Here is a 14,838-nt window from a genome sequence, read left to right on the forward strand (position 1 = left end):
CACGCAAGTTCCTACAATAATCCAAAGACGTGCAGTTCCAGTAAAACGATGCCTGCAAACGGCCCTTAGTGTGATTGTGTGTGTGAGCACGTGCCCTGTAACGCGGCGTTTCCCAGCCCAGTTTCCCCCCCCCGACAGTCCATGTTTTTGCTCCCTGGCCTGGCAGGAAGCTGGGAGGGACTGGCATCCCGTCCAGGGTGTTCCCTGCCTCGTACCCAGGGCTTCAGGTTCAGGGACCCCCAGAGTCGGTCGCTAAACCTGTCACACTTTTTTTTGCTCCTAGAGCAGGATGGGGTAAAGCTACGAGCAGATCCACTAAGCAGCAGGGCCGCCCTGTCCTGCCGCTAAAAACGGTGGCTTTCCTGCAGCATCTGTTTCCGCATCCTGAAGCATGGCATCATGGAACATGTGACACCATCCATGGCTTTATTCCAAACAACAACAAGCCAGGAATGATGACAGAGGCCCATGACTTGTGGTGTTAAATTATGCAAATCACTTTCTTGGGCACCCGAGGATCACTGGCTCCGCTCCTCGACAACCTCAGGGCTGCCCCGCTTCTTGTCACCACATGTTCATTTGGGGAGGATATTTGCGTTGAGGGATCACAGCCTAGAAAACATCAGCACAGGAAAGGAAGCACTGAAAAAATCCCCCGGGAAACAGTGACATGGGTGTCACAACACATGCCTCGACAACGCAGTGTGAAGCAAAACAACAGAAGAAGCCTCTGAACATGGAAAAAGACTGTAATTATGGGCTATTACCACAGTGACATGTTTTCGTTAACAGCACATTGTAAGGGTTGCTATGGACAGCAGTAGAACCATGAATTTATCTGATATAACATTCAAATCCCAAAGCATGTGAACTGGCCCAGCTGACCTCAGGATAATTCCAGAGAACTGGACTGTAGTTAAACAGGGTGTGCTGAAGGCCATATATGGCAACCCTCAGGTGAACCGAGTCAAGCTAACACTCAAGAACAGCCTGGCAGCAAACCGCTTCCGGATGTTGCCCCCATCAACACGAAGAACAGAAAAAGAAAAAAAAAATCAAACCTACAGCAGGTCAGGGGTCGCAGACTCAGCTTCACGACCCCAGCAGCCAGGCGAGTCAGGGGTCGCAGACTCAGCTTCACGACCCCAGCAGCCTGGCGAGTCAGGGGTCTCAGACTCAGCTTCACGACCCCAGCAGCCTGGCGAGTCAGGGGTCTCAGACTCAGCTTCACGACCCCAGCAGCCTGGCGAGTCAGGGGTCTCAGACTCAGCTTCACGACCCCAGCAGCCTGGCGAGTCAGGGGTCGCAGACTCAGCTTCACGACCCCAGCAGCCTGGCGAGTCAGGGGTCTCAGACTCAGCTTCACGACCCCAGCAGCCTGGCGAGTCAGGGGTCTCAGACTCAGCTTCACGACCCCAGCAGCCTGGCGAGTCAGGGGTCGCAGACTCAGCTTCACGACCCCAGCAGCCTGGCGAGTCAGGGGTCTCAGACTCAGCTTCACGACCCCAGCAGCCTGCTCCCCTAGGTTTCCAAGAAGTACGGATGCATGGTGACAGCGGGTTTATGTTCACGGTGAGTCTGCGGCCCATTCCAGGAAGCATAGGGTATGAGGGAGGGGGCACCCTAGGTGGGACACCAGTATCACTTGATATTCAACTTATTTTTAACCTCTTCTTCAGTCCTTTGGTTGATTTCTTGATTTAATAAGCATCTATAGAGTTGTTTGACTAATAGAGCCAATATTAAAAAGTATAAAATGACCAAAAAGATAAATAACAGAGCAAAACAAACCCCAGACCTTTTTTGATTATACAACACACATTCTGTAATTAACATTCCACACTTCGTCTTCATTGTAAATAATCACTCCTTTTGATCATCATTAAAACAGACTTTTTGAGGGTTTCCTTCTGCTTGCTGGGTCTCCAGCACCATCTTCACTAGCTGGAGCTACCTGACTCAGTCAGCATCTCACCCCCATCTCAAATTATCTCGAATAAAGTGTTACTGTCGTCTCAGCCATGCATAACTTGCAGTGAAAACAAAATGCCATTCTTTCTGAACCCACATTGCAACAGTCATGATCAGACAGACATTTCAGTGCTAAATAAAATTAGCAAAGAGCAAAAGAAGATTCCTGTATAATTAACAATAATTTACAAAGAGGGGAGACCGAGGGAAGACAAAACCTCATATTTTCTTCCTAACATAACCGTGTCACAAAGACGCTGCGACTGAGTGACAACTTCAGCAAAGAATGACTAACGCATATGACATTCAGCAAAAATAAACCAAAACACTAACCACAGACAGACTTCATTTACTCTGAAATAAAGACCTACTGACAGATTAGTTTTCAAATAACAAAACGTCATTACGTATATCGCAAATTTTTAGCGGAGATTCTTAGCTCCATGATGTGTGTGATCAAACAGGAAAGCAACCCAAGAAGGCTGACTGCCCCCACCATCAGGACCCTCCCTGGTTCCCAATATGCTGCATGAGGCAGGTAGCTATAATGATACAACCGGCTTTTTGAAATGGGAAACGAAAAAATGGAATTCAGTTAAATGGGTGATATATTAAAAGCACTTGATTGATCCTGCGAAGTGGTTTTGTCTGTTTATGACTGTGTACAGAAACTTCTTTGGGACCATTGATATGAAAAAGATTTGGGGAAAGATTTCCAAAAGGGACATGACAAGGCATGACAGAAATATGGGAGGAATTTGTCTGACAACTTTATAGTTAGAATATAGAACTGAATGTATGCATTGGCTGGGGTGTAATTGCCACCTCCCAGGATAACCCTCCAGAATTCACCTTATGAAGCTATAAGGGTTTTTCAATGTGTGATTTCAAAATGTAACTTTTCATGACTATGTATGTGACAATTGAAGAATCTGGAATCTTGAACATTATAAATGCGCACAATGTTGCCAACTGCGGTCTGTTGGCTGGCGTGAGATTTTGAAGACAAGTTTGCACACTCATTTACATCTGTGTAACAGTTTTATTACCTTTTAAATCGTCTATATGGTGAGCAAACGCTTCTGGTGCTTGTGTTATGCTAGATGCGTGAGAGTTGGCAACCCTGCGTGCATCGTGTTTGGCCAACAAAGCTTTTATTTAAGTCTTGTATATTTACGTGGCAAACTAATCCATTTGATCCCGAATTGACCTTTCAACACACCCAATAGGAACAACGCAAACACTTATGCAAAATTGGGTGTTAAAAACACTGTTTAGGGACGACTTACCACGTTATAAATTTACGACACTGAATATGTTATATGAGGCTGGGGGGGTATTCCATGAAGGAGGATTTCGTGCTTAGCCAGATAACTTCTTGGATTTAAGGTAGTCTGGACTAAATGGACTTTATTTTCGTTCCCTTACATTTAGCCCAGACTACCTTAAATCCGACAAGTTGTCTGGCTAAGCAAGAAATCCTGATTCGTGAAATAGCCCTCTGTAATCCATGGCCATGTTTAACTATTATTGTTGTTGTTATTTCCGTATTCCTTCTTCGGAACCGTACACGGAGATGGTCCTGGTGGATCTCTTGAATAGGATATGGCCAAGCGGGGTGCAGAGAGGTGTTGTGGTGGCATCTAGTGGTACATTTTAGAAATTACCTGCATATTAGGGATTGACACGTCTAAACGTGAAACGTGTTTCATTGTAACATAACAGTAATAATATTTTGTATAATTTCTAGTATATTTTTCCCATTGGTCGAAATTACTCAATTATTACACGACAGCATGAAGGCGAAAGGTAGTCACGGTGGGTTATAACTTTGTTTGTGTTCACATTAAATGATCGCCTTTTCTCTTTGGGCCATTTCCTCATTTCCGTGCCATTTTCCTGTGACACAAGTTCCCAGAAAAGTGTCGGTGCATAATGACGGGATGTAATGCACAGTGGTACTACACAGCGGTCCATTGGTACATTCTTTGCAATTAGCGGGTGGCTCTACCGTCAATTCAGCAAACATATCAGTTAATCAGTTATTAGTTTATTCTACCTATTCCAGGCATATTCTATACACATATGTACGCATATATATATAAATGCAAACGGAGAATTTGCCAGCGCCTTTTCTTGAAATGTGCAGGGAAGAGTATTACTATGCACAGACTATTCCATGACTGAACAACTTTTAATACCAACGTTTCCCTGTGTCTAGCTGGCTGGGTGCCAGCGGAGAGCCGGCGAGAGCAATATGGCTCCAAAAGTCACATGAAAACATCCGGGACGTTCGCGCAAGCAAAAGAAACGCAGAAACTGCTTCTAGAATCTCCTAATAAAAAGCGTTGGAGCGTGGAAAGAGACGGAAAGAAATGCTGCGTTTCTCCGCTGTATCCAAACAGCTCCAGCGCTCCGGGGAGGGGAAAGGCCTGCGGAGTTGGCCAGTGACGTCACGGCTCGCAGGTGCCATGCGGTATAAAGGCGGAGGTGCGGCCAGATGTCCCTGCGGAAGAGGTGAGGGGACATGACGCGTTTAGTCGTCTAAGGTAAGTTTGCAAACGATCTGTTATTGATAATAATATGTTAAAATCTAGGTAGTTAGGAAACTACAAAATGTTGGATATCTTTCTGTCTGTACAGGAGAGTACAGTTCGTGTACCTGTTAATTTCTTACGTCTTTTGTGGGTAGGCAAAGCAGAAATATTTTGATCGTGATTTTTTTTTTTTACAGTTTTGGTAACAGTTTGCCTTATTTTGCAATCTACCATCGTGGATCTGACCATTTAAGAAAGTCAGTCACTCGGATTACTGCAGTATAACAACCAGCGCACGTATTTAGCTTAAGTCCTCGATCGGGAAGGACCGGCGTTATTTTTTTTTTTTTTACAAGTGCACATATCCGAGAGTGTGTAAAGTAATATTTATATTAAAAGTATAAAGTTACGAGAATGGAGTTGTTTCTTAAACAAATTCATATTGATAAATATTAAAAATATACTTAAAGAAATTAAGGCGTAGCTGGTATTACTTTGTAACATTTTGCCTTCTCACTTCGAAACAGAAATGAATCAGAAATTAATTTCTTGCGTAATACCTTGAATTCTTCATGAATAAGATGTCCCGTTGAAGCTGTCCGTTGGGGAAATTTATTAAGCCGACCATGAACAAATGATTTTTGTTATTATTTTACTTTCGGCCGGTGTTTCTACTCTTTGTTTGAAAAATAGTACTTGTCGGAATCGTTTTCGTCTAGTAGTTTAATTAGTAGTAACCGGGAAACAAGAATTTAAAATTTTTGTTTAAAATCATCTTTCTGGTGACTGTAGAGAAGGGCCTGTTTTTCCAGCTTGCAAAAAAGCCAACCAAGTGGAAGTGAATATTTTAAGTAAATATTTGAACTTTATGCTTGTGTAGCAACAGGCTTACGCTGCTTGCATTCTTGCCAAATACCGAAACCACAAATGATAACATTCAGCGCATACCTTGTGCGTGACAAAACCTGGAGCATGTCGGTCTGTGTTTACAGTTTGTAGATCAACTACTTGTACATTAGCTGGTCCTTCTGATAAAAGTGACACCTCCCTATGATTTTATGACCCAGGTGCAATCGGGCAAAGCACGATGAGGAAGACCCCATGAACCTTGACACGGGCCTGCAAAAAAGCACAAGCCTGGGTGTAGATTACGTAGCCTGGCCAGGAGAGGACTCCTCTGTTAGGCCCGACTCACACAGTACCTCCCCAGCCCTATGGACCTTGGGCTTTGTAGAGCCGCCTGTCAGCAAGAAGCACATGTTGGCCATCGGTACCCTGCCCCCGGCAGCATCTGCGCACCCCAAAGCCCCGCGTGTGCCTGGCGATGGAATGGACCCCAGCTACTGTAGTCCAGACCAAGAGGTCGAGAGGGTCCCAGTAGGAGAACCAGATTCGCTCCAGATTCGCGTTGATGCCTTCCGCAAGCTAGGCTACTCCGCCAAGGAGGCACGCGGTGCGCTGCTGAAGCTCGGCCTGGGCGCTGACAACAACGCTGTGCTGGGCGAGCTCGTCCGAGCCAGTGCCGGATCCTCGGTTGACAGGGAGGCTTCCCCCTTGCCTGTCGGCCCGGGGCTCGTGCTGGTTTCGCGGGGATCTAGCCCGGCACTGGCCCAGGAGGGCGAGAAGGAGCCAGAAAGCATGTTGAAGCCCATCGTGATCGATGGCAGCAATGTGGCCATGAGGTGAGTTTATCGATGAGATTCACCTCCAGGTGTTCGCCCGTCTAAATGCATGACGTGACGGAGCTAAGCCCCGTTGCTCCCTTCTGCGCAAGTCACAGTTTGCCGCTGAATGAGCTTTTTGTATGTTTTGCTACTAATGTTTATTAACTGTGGCAATAGTACCAAGAGGTTAGGAAAAGTGTGTAGGGGAACCATATAGGCGTTGACAGCCGGCCCCTGTTTAGCATTGTTAACTATTTGCTAATTAATAAGTAACACAAATATATTGGTGATATTTTGAATATCCTGTGAGTCATTGAACAGAACATTTCTAATGATTTATAATTTAAATATTTTGCTTTAAAATGCTGCAGCAGCGGGACGGCATGGTGGTGCAGTGGTTAGCACTGTTGCCTCACACCTCTGGGATCCAGGTTCAAGTCTCTGCCTGGGTTGCATGTGTGTGGAGTTTGCATGTTCTCCCCCTGTTGTGGGTTTTTTTCTGTGTACTCTGGTTCCTCCCCGCCCCCCCCACTAAAGTGCAAAAACATGCTGAGGTGAACCGGAGTTACCAAATTGCCCCTAGGTGTGAATGTGCCCTACAAGGGGTTGGTGCCCCATCCTGAGTTGTTCCCTGCCTTGCATCTATAGCCTCCATGTTCTAGATGCTCCCCCCCCCCCCTTCATGACCTTAAATAGGACAAACAGTTACAGAAAGTGGAGGGAGGGATCTAAAATGTTCTGTAAACATATCTCATGGATTACTTGGATACTTCAGTTGATTGTAAGATATTTTTAACCGTAGACCACACAAGTCGTCTGAAATGTACAACACGGTTGTGCACAAAGGTGCTGGTCGGCGTCTGTAACGCTGAGAAATTAGCGGCGGAAGTCCAGAGTTAATTCTAATTGGCGCCGATGCAATCACATTTGTAAACTGATACTGACAGCTGGATTTTAGTGAAGAACAATCAGATATATTTGGAGTTTTTTATTATTATTAATTAAAAATAACACGGAATAGCTTAAATGTAGATGCTGTGTCCAGGCTGAGCAAGTCACACTAAATATATGAAGTTGGGAGAAACTGAGTCTTCATATGGACTTAACTCTGAATGTCAGCAGCTTGGTGCGTAAGCAGATGGTCTTATTATAAAATATGACTTCAGCAGAAAGCTGTAGCTTACTTTCCCCCCCCCCCCACTGGATTTAAAGAATCGTTAAACTCATCATATGACTTTAAAAAAAAAAAAAAAAAAAAAACGTGTCGGTGGACAAAATAACTGACATACTTTGGCATTTTGTGCATGTGGATTTTACATGAATCATGAATTAATGTTCTCGTTCCCCGTCACGTGCGTGTAGGGATGATACCTACTCAATGTACGGGTTCGGAAACAAAATGGGCCCTGGGTCTGCCCCCCCCCCCCGCACGGTTAGGGACCTTCTGTATCATGTCATGGTTCCCGACGCGGTTGCATGCCCAGAAGATATATTTGTTGCCCGTCCCACTCCTCCTAGGTGCTATTCTTGCTTGTCCCCATTCCCACGTCGGTACTTGCCTGAGTTCATTTCTTCAACATGCAAATTGCCGCTGCTGACGCTCTCCCTTGTTCTCTTTCTTCTTGGATTAGGACGCGTAGAGCTAAACTGGCTCAGCAACACTCAGTCAGCACACCTTTCTGTGGCAGGCCGTTCGCTTCACACGCAGAATGCGGCGGGAATTCAGCTGACTTATCTCATTCATTGGGGCTCTCTTTTTTTCTGTCCTTTTAAGAAATATCCATTAAAAAATGTTGTAATATCTATGCCGAACAGAAAAATCGCATCTTCTGAATACTGGAGTTTTCCTGTGGATTTTTTATTTATTTTTTTTTTTAAGAAAAAGGATTTTAAAAAAACATGCACACACCTATTTAATATAAACACTGGTGGGGCAAAGGATCAACACAGTGTCTCAGAGTATGGGCTGTTTCTACATCAACAGATGCATAAAAGTGGAAAAGCAAACCTGACACATGACGGTGAAGCCGGCACCTGTGCTTCGCAGGGGCCCCCGCGTCGTGGCTCCGCCTCTCGTGGGCGTCGCACGCCATCGTCACACAGGCCCCCTGTCTCTGACGGCAGAACCGCATCACCACCTTGGTCCTTCCGAGACCCTGTATTTTAACAGGTCCGGTTCATACGCCAGAATGTCACCGGATCTTTTGGGACACATATAGGGACATTCTCGCATATCCAATTGGCTGGTAAACAAGCCCGCAAAAGGGTGAAGTGCTCTCTGCTGGTGCCAAGGTCGTGTTTGAACCGCCAATAATCTAATGCCCGGGCACAAAGTCAAAGGCAAGCCTGCAGATAGGAGTGACGTGCCCTGCAGGCATGTTCTCGAGGTTGCCGGGCGGGAACAGCGATGCCGTTGACCTCTTTTGATCAGACCATGGTTATTTAATAAAAGCAAGCACCCAAGGGCTACACAATCGAGTTAAAGTCCATTAATGGAGAAATGGACTCTGGAGGGGTACCTGACTCCTAATCTGCCCTCAACAACGACAGAAGAGAAGAAATGAAAAGAAGACTGATGGAAAATCGAAAGAGAGAGAGAGAGAGAGAACGCACATGCTTAAGATTACGCTAGCAAGAGTGACATAAAGAAGGTGATTAGCGCCTCCTTTTCCTAACCCTCCTGTCACGAGTTGCTCCACCATCTCCTGTTGGCCTATCAGGAGAGAAGAACCTGATGATGATTTTCAGCAGGTAGTTGGCTCAGCTGCACAGGTGAAGCTCCAGTTGTACACAAAAGGTCAAGGGCCGCCTCACTTAACACCCAGCACATGCCTCTAGCTGCTCTCTCAAGCAGGACGAGGCGCGTTAAGCTAAGCGAACGTTCCTCGTACTGCACTGATAGATCTGGATCGGTCAGCTGAAACTGTGCAGCGGCGCAGAGGGTCGCACAGGATTTTTGCTAAAATGATACATGGACGTTATTCCAGGAAGAACTGAAAAGTTGCAAAAAAAAAAAAAAAAACGGTGATTAGAAATATTTCATTATTCCAAAATGTAGATGCTAAAGGATATTAAAACGTTCTAGATTTCTACTATAAAAAGGCAAGCCTTGCATAGCTATGTATCTAATTTCATCAGATGCTACACTTTTTTTTTTATACGACATCTTATAATGATGCGTTGTTACCACTTGCATGTGATTGTTCTGGTATAAAAGCGCAATCGGCTGTTTCAAACCCCACGGTGACACAATGTATCCAGCAAAAACAGATGACTAGGAATGTCTCTTTTCTGGTGCTTTTGCTTGTGATTGGCCCTCCCCACGTTTATTTCTGGTCCTCAGAGAGAAAGCATCCTGCGTCCTGTAAGCCATATATTAAAACATTCTTGTGGTTTTTGTGGTGAGCTGGCAGATGTATTTTCCTATATATTCTACAATAAAAGATTAGGATTCACCTCGGTGTGCATGTTCTGTCAAGTGTTTGCCTGCAGTGTTTTACAGCCCCATCAATTTACCAGGTTTTCAAACCGCGATGTCAGGATTTTAAAGCTAGTCAATTAACAAAGAAGGTGGGGGTGGGGGGGGGGGGACCTTCTGGGTTTTGAGTTGTTTGCGAATCGCTGATTTGCATGCTAGCAAGAGAAGATAATGTACTGAAACATAGAGGAGGGACAAAATATACTCTCTGATTCAACATCTGCTTTCTCGGCCCTGTTAGCATATCTGTGTGAGTCCTCTGCAGATATTGGTTTGAAGTATGAACTCGTGACAACTGGATCGTTCGAAATGCTTTCCCATCATCCTTTGCGAGCTTCTGCTTGGGGTGCAGGTTCTCCCGACCCTCTTTGAATGAGAAGTGGTCAAATTCCCCTGACACCCACCCACCCCCCCCCCCCTTCCCCAAAGGACAGACTCCTGACATCCTGCCCTGATGGAAAATAAGACAAAACTGCATGAAATTGCATTCCTGCCAAAAATATGCTAACGACATTTGATTTCGGCTTTTTCCCTCTCCGGCCCACAGCCACGGGAACAAAGAGGTCTTCTCCTGCCAGGGCATCCAGCTGGCAGTCAGCTACTTCCTGGAAAGGGGCCACACCGAAATAACCGTTTTTGTGCCTTCATGGCGAAAAGAGCAGCCCAGGCCAGACGTGCCGATTACAGGTGAGATGAAACTTGCGTGCTGGTTGGACAAAAGCCTTGTTGCTGGGATACATCTTTTTGTTTTGTGTGTTTTTGTTTGCTGCATCATACTTGCTAAAACCATTCTCTAGTTTGCATATGCTTTTTTTTTTTTTTTTAATTTCACTTCTTTATTTGCTCACTATCTTCTGCATACATTCACCCTCTGTTTCCTTATGCCTGTATTTTTTGTTAAGCAGTCACTAAGCAGGCTTATGGGAAATCGCTGCTGTTATTGTTGTCGTCTCGCAGTGATTCTTGGCCAACCACATGATTTCCTGGTTGCAAGAAAGTAGTCTTGCTGACAGGCCCCTGGTTTCGTGAGCTTTTTCGGTCAGGTGAACTAGTTTTCACGAGGGACAATCCCGAGGCCAAAGGCAGTCTGCAGGAGGAAACCACTGTGGCCTGTACAGGGGAATTCCCCACCAGGAAATTGGCCTTTTATTTCAGAAACAGTCAGCTGCTGCCAGCTTTTGCAGTCTTCCGCCTACCTGATCAAACAGTTAATGCACTCAGGTGACATGTCGTGTCTGCTCATGCCCAATTGGAAAGGAACATGCTGTCTGGGTGACGCTGAGTCATGGCGAAAGCTTTGCGTTCCTTGTGCATCTGTGAGAATTGTCAACCATTTAGGCTAATTGTGACACACAAACAGCAATTTTTTAATGTTTTTTTTTTTTTTTTGTCCCGGGCTGCTGGGGGGGATTTACAGACCAGCACATTCTGAGGGACCTGGAGAAGAAGAAGATCGTGGTCTTCACGCCGTCACGACGCGTGGGGGGCAAGCGGGTGGTCTGCTATGATGACCGCTTCATCGTGAAGTTGGCCCACGAGACGGATGGGGTCATTGTGTCTAACGACACGTACCGCGACCTGCAGGGCGAGAGGCCAGAATGGAAACGCTTCATTGAGGAGAGACTACTTATGTACTCATTCGTGAATGATAAGTAAGTGCTCTGTAGAGGCTTTTTAGCACAAACCAGGCTTGCCTCATTACCATGAAAGGTACTCAAAAGTATTAAATGAATTCTACAACTCTAACAGTTATTAGTTTATGTAGGTTACTTTTTACTATAAAATGCAGCTTTTTATTCCCAGTAATATTAAACATGTGTGTGTGTGTGTGTGTGTGTGTGTGTGATGATAGATGTCTGTGGAGTGGTTGGGAACATTCTAGAATCATTGCTCACTCTTTCAGTAGCACCCCCCCCCAGCCTGCCCCTCCCAAGTGTCCATTTTTCTTAGTCTTTGAATATCCTTATCTCAGTTCTTTCATCTTGAATGTAAATAGTTGATTCATACATTGATGCCTTACAGCCACAGCTACCTGGTTTTTGTACCAGTCATTACAGAACACTTCATAGTTTCACCCCCGCTAAACAGAGGTTGACGGTTTCCTCCTGCCCCCCTACTGCCTTCAGGTTCATGCCTCCCGACGACCCCCTGGGCCGGCACGGTCCCAGCCTGGATAATTTTCTCAGGAAGAAACCACAGGCCTCTGAGCAGAAGCGGCAGGCTTGTCCTTACGGTAAGACGTCCTGTACTCTCCTGATCACAGAATATCATCTGTACATTAGCTTATTGACATTTAATTGACTTTGATGCAGGCAATACCTTGATCTGTCCTTAAAATGACAGGCAAAGCTCCAGAATTCCACATTAATATGCAGCAGTAAGGAGCGTGACCTTCACTGAAGGGGTGGTTAAAAATCTCTACTGGTGTTACTTAACTGCAGTTTACCCTGCTAGGTTGTGAACCTTTGAACTTGCTAGTTTTTGATTACAAAACCTATGTAAGTTCATAAACAACTGTGTCCTCCAGCTACTATGGGGCCAAAGAGTTCAATTCTTTTTTTTTTCCACAAATATAACCATAATTTAGAAGATCTTTATAACAACCATTGTGGTTTTGAGGAAAGATGAACAAAGACTCGGTTCTTGCAGAGATCTATTTTAATTAACTTCAGATTAGATCAGTTCCTGGTATGTGGAATGAAAATGAGCCACATATTAGAGGCAGCTGTGTGTGTGTGTGTGTGTGTGTGTGTGTGTGTGTGTGTGTGTGTGTGTGTGTGTGTGTGTGTGTGTGTGTGTGTGTGTGTGTGTGTGTGTGTGTGTGTGTGTGTGTGTGTGTGTGTGTGTGTGTGTAAAATATATAAAATGAGATTTGGTTTTCTGTTATAACATGTAGGAAAGAAGTGCACTTATGGGATCAAGTGTAAATTTTACCACCCGGAGCGGGTGAACCAGTCTCAGCGCTCTCTGGCTGACGAGCTCCGGGAAAACGCCAAGCTCTCAGCCCTGAAGGACGAGAAGAAAGCCAAAAAGGGTCCCCAGAGGGATCCCAGCCACTCGCAGTCCCCCGTGCCTCTGGCACAGGAGCTGGAGCAGAAGTTGAACCTGGACGGGCACTGGTCATCAAGGAAAGTGCAACCGGTCACTGAGAATGTGCCACTGTACTGGGGCCAGTCTCTCTGGTCTGACTGGGCCGGCCAAGGCTATGTGACCAGCATTGACTCCTCCCTTGAACACCTGGACTCCGGCCTGGGCTCCTACGAAAGCCAGTACTCAGACGTGTCTCGGGGACCCTCCAGCCCCTACACAGCAGATCCCCGGTTGCTGCATTGCTCCTCCAGGGACAGATCCAGGCGACGTTTTGCACCGTCTGGGGAGTCCCAGCGACCGGATGGGTACCAACCCAGCCAGTGCTGCCCGCACGTGCCGGCGGCTGCTGGTATGCACCAGTTCAGCCACGACCCCCATCTCAAGTTTGCCGCCCCGAGCCAGTCCAGTTACTCCACCTACAGGAGCCACCTGTACCCCCAGGACAGCCAGGCCTGCAGTCTCCCTAACAGCTTCCAGCCAGGCGAGGTGGTCGCTCGCCAGGACAAGTACTGGTACTTTGAGTCCCGCCCCTCCAGTAGCCTCCCTGACCCCCATCAGATGCTCAGCCAGCATACACAGGGTCCTGTCGTGCCCTATCCTGAACAGCGGGCCTCCTTTGGGGTGGAGCGCGAGGAGATGCGAAAGAAGCTGCAGGCTATTTTCAACCCCTACCTTGTCGACAAAGTCATGGGCATGTTCCCGCATCTGTTGGACCCCCAGAAGCTTGCCGCCGAGATCCTGTCTCTGAAATCCTACAGCGGCATTCCCTGACCTCCATGCCTTCTCCCCGATGGTCTGCCAGTCCAGCTTCTCCATGGCAGTGATCCACGAGCTTGGACACGTGTTTTGTCGTTTCAAGGACTCCGCACACCATAGAAGTCTGATATTTTGCTTCGTAAGGTTTGAATATAAACTTGGTTTTTTTTCTTGCCACGTACAGCCTTATGCACGTGATGCATACTTGTCACTTCCAGACCTCATGTGATTTCTTATAGCGGTCTGGAGATGTCGATTGTTGATGCATATTGCATCTTATTGGGGTGTACTAATCCGCAGTCCTTTAAATGTGTGCATCTTGGCTGAACGGCTGCATAGAGCACAATGTAAAGTTATATTTTTTTATGCTAAAGAAGTGTATAGTTTTATTAGCGCTTTGCTAATTGCAGCCGGCATTTTAATTGCAATTACTGTAAGTGCAAATGAATTTCTTGGTAGTAGGTAGCTGCAACCTTCTCCTCTCCTCAATATGCAAGGAGTACAGAAGCTATTCTCCGGCTGTGTGGCCTTCACCCGTTAGAGAAACTCTAATGTTGTCAAACCACCACCATTAAGAGATTTAACACCTGTAGCTCCAAATTATCTGTAGAAACACTGGGGAGACCTTGGAAGCATTATCACTTTTCTAGGTTTAGAATCTAGATGTTTCTTTTGTGGTTCTGAGGGATGTGTCCCATGATGGATCTCCCTGAACCTGGGTGGGCACCGTGTGCCAAAGCGTTTCGGAGCTGTGCCTAGTTGGGCAGCTGCAGCCCAAAGCATCACACGTGTGAATGCACTGGCCCAAAAAAGGGGCGTGAGTCCTCGGCGACCAAAGAGCCCCCACCGCTGCGTATGACCCCAAGAAGCCCATTTTGCCAGAAAAAAGATGCGACCTCTTCCATGAAGCAGAAGCTTTAATCAACGGTGTACAGCCCACCCTCTTCTCCCACAGAGGAATCACATGCTCAACAGAGTAAACAATTCAAGTACGAGATGCTATATTCACACCTGGGGTTCATTTATTAACTTTTCAAGTGTTAATCACAGACGTGGGTGTGTGTGTTGGTGTGAGCGACTGAGCATGTGTGTTGTTATTAAAACAACTATTTTTTGCATAAAGGTATTTTGTTCTCTGTTTTGGGAACCAATTGTAAAATGTTTAGAATTATTTTAATCAATACTGGACAGCTATGTTGCTACATTTTACAAATAAAAGTATTCCCCCTCTTTCTCTGAATGTGTTATCTTTCAGTCCCCGTCTTCCAGTAGTCCTAGATCACGAAGGAGTAGACTAATAACACGGAGGCAATGCAACACCAAATATTTAATCCTCTTCTTG

At 45.9% G+C, this 14,838-nt stretch overlaps 1 protein-coding gene across 1 annotated transcript; it reads left to right on the forward strand.

Annotated features, from left to right (window-relative positions):
• Nucleotides 1–4,412: 4,412 nt before the first annotated feature.
• Nucleotides 4,413–14,730, forward strand: LOC125748527 (ribonuclease ZC3H12A). Its single transcript, XM_049024781.1, has 6 exons — nucleotides 4,413–4,520; nucleotides 5,576–6,190; nucleotides 10,198–10,337; nucleotides 11,068–11,302; nucleotides 11,777–11,883; nucleotides 12,547–14,730. Exons 2-6 carry the CDS (start codon nucleotides 5,610–5,612, stop codon nucleotides 13,509–13,511), a joined length of 2,028 nt encoding a protein of 675 aa, XP_048880738.1. The 5' UTR covers nucleotides 4,413–4,520; nucleotides 5,576–5,609; the 3' UTR covers nucleotides 13,512–14,730.
• The last annotated feature ends 108 nt before the right edge of the window (nucleotides 14,731–14,838 follow it).

This window comes from Brienomyrus brachyistius, chromosome 9, assembly GCF_023856365.1.
Source record: "Brienomyrus brachyistius isolate T26 chromosome 9, BBRACH_0.4, whole genome shotgun sequence".
Classification (NCBI taxonomy): Eukaryota; Metazoa; Chordata; class Actinopteri; order Osteoglossiformes; family Mormyridae; genus Brienomyrus; species Brienomyrus brachyistius.